Source organism: Odontomachus brunneus, unplaced genomic scaffold, assembly GCF_010583005.1.
Source record: "Odontomachus brunneus isolate Ranch 3 - 2012 unplaced genomic scaffold, Obru_v1 Obru_scaffold_300, whole genome shotgun sequence".
NCBI lineage: Eukaryota > Metazoa > Arthropoda > Insecta > Hymenoptera > Formicidae > Odontomachus > Odontomachus brunneus.
In genome coordinates, this window is record NW_022639750.1 from 209,066 (window position 1) to 213,290 (window position 4,225).

The window sequence follows — 4,225 nt, forward strand, 5'->3', positions numbered from 1 at the left end:
CACGCGCTGTAAGCGCTCACGCTTATACGCGCTATTTTTAACCATTCGGTTTGGTATCTGAGCGCTCACGGGCGTTCAGGGGTACCATTCGTTTTGGCATTGTAAGCGATTATAAGCGCGTCAAGATATCGGACGATAATATGCTTTATATTTCGTTAGCGCACACAATAGTATTATTAGTTACATTTGATGATAAAGATAAAAATCCATATTGTAAAAAGTTAGAAACCGTTTTAGTGTTTCTAACACATTATTGTGTGTTATTATGTGTTATTATGTATTATTATGTGTTTCTAACACATTATTTGAGTTTTTATGTTTCTAATATATTATTTGAGTTGAACTTCCATGTTCTTCTCGTATCATTCGTATTCTTTCCTTGTATTCTTAAAGGCAGTCATTTGTGATGCATCGTGAGCGCTGATATTGCGTTCCGAAACAAAAGTAAGCGCTCACGTTGCCCTACTTTGTAGGAATAAGCATTTATAAGCAGAAGTAATGACGTCACGATGACGTCATAGTCGACTTGTGAGCGCTTACAACTCCAAAGCAAACGACGTGAGCGACGCTTATAAGCGCTTTCAGCGCGTGAGCGTCCAAAGCGAACGCAGCCATTGACCCGTACATCGAGAGACACGTTTCACGTGAATTTGCTGTACCTCAGTCATATTGAACATTTTTAATAAACTTCTAGGTGCAAAATTCTTACGATTAGTTTTCTAATAATGTACCAAATTACTAATAAAGTTTACTAATAAAGTGCTAAATACGAAATGGATCGCATTTTTACTTTTCCCGCAATCTATAATCCCAAAAACTTTAACTTTTCAAACTGATTAAAAGATAACTCCTTAAGAAAATGCTAAAACTGAAATCTTTATCGATAAAAACTTTGCACAGAAATGTCAATATTCTGTCGGTAAAATTTTCAGCTTCAACATCCCTTTAATTATACAAATGTAATATGCAAATGTAATATACAATTGTAATATACAAATGTAAAAAAAAGTACGTGGCTAAATTATCGATTAAATAAAGAATTCCTATTGAGGATAGTTCTTTGATTTTTAGCACGTGAATTAAATGATACTATGAGGGAATAACGTTTTCGTGCCATCACCGCTTTGGAAATGACACTCTACAGCAGCGTGTAATTCCCGCGCTGCGAGCGATATTGTACAGTGTAATGCGGACATAGGCGCGGCGATACATACGGAAATTCCATATATGTGTGTGAGTGACATTTTATATGTATTATTGCACGTAACAAAGAGCGTGATCGATAATAGGAGATGTCGTTCAAAAGAAATAATCTGAAAATGAATACCTAGCCTATGAATGTTACACCACAGATCGTTAGATCGCTGTGTGTGCGGCAATTCTTATTAATCCTTACGGACATTTATCACACGCATTTAACATTTTGGTCAAAAACTGCAAATCTCGTTTTATTAAAATAACGCAATACTATGGACAAATAATATTATACACTATAGAGAAAAACAAACGGAAAATATTCCGAGAAATAAACATCGTTGGAAATGATGCATTCTTCGGCTTGCGTACTAATAAATAAGAACAAATAACTTATTTGATGTAGCTCTATAGAGAGAAAATTAAGTAGAAATTGTATATCTTAAATATGTATATTCAAAAAATGAGTACCATTGACAATGATGTATTTTTTAGCTCTTGGAAAAACAATTAAAAAGAAGAAATAACTTGTATGAAGAAAATTAATTGAAAATTAATTCCTGGCTTATGTGAGCTACCGCAGTTGTTAAAGCATTCTACATATAGCAACTTTAAAATTAATAATGTTAATTTGAACATATTTTATGTTATTTTTCTGTCGTTTTGCTGACTATTGTTCGAAGCATATTATATAATTCACAATTGCGCAGTAAAGTCGTCTTTCTATGCGGATGCCTGTTCAATTGTATCAATGAAATGACGCAAAAGGGGTGCATGCGAGCGGCGAAACGAATAAACGTCTATAAAATGCAACGCAACCATTCACAAGTGTGAAGATAATCATCTGACTAAATATTATGATGTTAGATCCTACATCTATACGGATACATGATGTATAACTTATAATTATTTATATTTATCCCAATTCACAGTTAATTGCTTCAATCACGCGGCATTATTTCGAGCGCTCTTAATTAACTCTTAATATTTACATAATGCTTCTTTTTACCAAAACAACCAACTTTCTCAGCAAAATAAAAACAACTATGTGCTTTGACTGTAGGGAAATGACAGGAACACACATTACGTACGATAATTCTATTAAAGGGTTGCTTAGCGAGAGGATTATGGGGAGGAACTGGCTTTGTGTGCCTTTAATCCGCTACGATTTACGATGGTGTTTTCTCATTACCGCGCACTAGAACAGTCAAGCAATACAATCTAAATAAAATCAACGAATGGAATTGTTTACAGCTCTCTCTCTCCTCCTCTCCTCTTTTTCTCTCAATTGATCGATATAGAGTTCAAATGATGAACGAGTTCTTTTTCCCGCCTTCGACGTTATTGTACAGCAATAAGTCGATTTACCTTCCCTGAACTTTGCGCAGCTGCACGTGGTGAACACTCAGGAAATCATTTACTTCTGTCAGTGCCAGATCGACTGCCGGACCGCATCGCTCAAGATCAAACGGGCTATCAAGATGGGACGCCATAAGAACGCCCACGTTGTATATCCGCTGGGAATTTTCGTAATCCGCTACGCAAGCAGCAAGGATCAAAGATGTAAGTTCTTCATGTCGGCTACACGTATATATGTCCGTACAACAAATATTCGAAAGCTTATTATCATTAAATAACATTGGTTAGACGGATTAAATTTTAAGATAAACTGATAATGAGAAACGCTTCTTATGCTTACTTGTGATACTTCACCCACGAAAACTATGAATTTTTGTCAAGAATTATTAATATTAGAGCAGAAAATAAATAAATCGTTGAAACGAAAGATTGTAATATAAAACATCAAAGATATTTCATAAAAACTTAGATCATTAGAAGCTGATTAACCAAGTGCTGAATTTGAGTGTCTCATAGTCGGAAGTTGCAAAATTATTGTAGGAACAATTTATCAATTAAAGCTCAGCTTTCCTATAATGGGAAATAAAATGACGTTAGCTCGTTAATTTGCACAATATACTCAAGCGAGCGGAAGAAATGCCACTGTGTCGTACATCGTAATCCGTTAAACAAATCACACAGAAAATATGTTCATTTTATTCATACACGCGATTACGCAGGACACCAGAACAGGAAGAGAAGACGCGGAATACTGAATGGTAAACCATGCATATCCAATGAGCTTAGTCACCATCAGAGCAGATATTTCAAAAAAGCAAGTCAATATAAGATTGTTTTATCACGTGATAAAATAATAAACAATTAACATGTACTTTACATATTTAATATGTCTCTCACTGTCTCTGTTAAATAGCATGTTATTAATTCTCGGTGAAAGGAAATCGTATAAGAAAATCAATTTCAGAAAAAATAAAATTATAATATAAATTTCTCTTCTAGAATACATCTTTTAGTCGATATTTAAATTTAAGTAATTTTTTGTTTCAGATTATTCGTTTATCGTTTTTGTCAGCTCTGTTGTATCGCAATAACAAAAAATGCATGTGGTAACTTAACGAATGAATTATTAACAGAAATGTAAAATAAAAGTAATACTTGAGAAGTAATCTCTTCGAAATGAATTGCCGACTCTTGAATATTTTGTACGGCGACAAAATACACGCGCAGCGAAGTAACTCAAATGAACAAATATCTTACCGCGCGGTACACTCACGAGCCACGACACTTGCGAAACAACAACGACCAATAGTACGAATAATCTCATTTCCGCGAACATAATAACTATATGAAACGGTCGCGAGAGGGAAATCTACAGGTGGTATATTTCGTAAAAAAAAAAGAAAGAGCGTTCTTTCACATACACGTCGGACCGCTCACTGAGCCACGTCTAAAGTTTCGCGGGGGAGAATTCACTCTTATATAGGGGTCGATATAGTTACTATGGAGTCGTGGCAGCGCGCAATCCAATGCGCCCCTCGGAAATAGCCACAGAAAAGAACAGAAAAAATAGGAAAGAAGAAAATGTTTGCACAAATTGTGCTTTGGTCGTGGAATAAATAAATTTAGCAAACAATTGTCACAAATGAAAATAAATTTATCATGTTCGTTTCAA

At 34.8% G+C, this 4,225-nt stretch overlaps 1 protein-coding gene across 1 annotated transcript in view; it reads right to left on the reverse strand.

Annotated features, from left to right (window-relative positions):
- The window catches only part of LOC116853282, a 166,903-nt gene extending 162,985 nt beyond the window's left edge, over positions 1-3,918 (reverse strand). Inside the window, exons 1-2 of the mRNA XM_032834279.1 lie at positions 3,811-3,918; positions 2,563-2,731 (exon numbers count right to left, since the gene is read on the reverse strand). Of these exons, the coding sequence (XP_032690170.1) occupies positions 2,563-2,731; positions 3,811-3,889 (248 nt within the window). The 5' untranslated portion in view covers positions 3,890-3,918. The remainder of the gene's footprint in view (positions 1-2,562; positions 2,732-3,810) is intronic.
- Between the last annotated feature and the right edge of the window lie 307 nt (positions 3,919-4,225).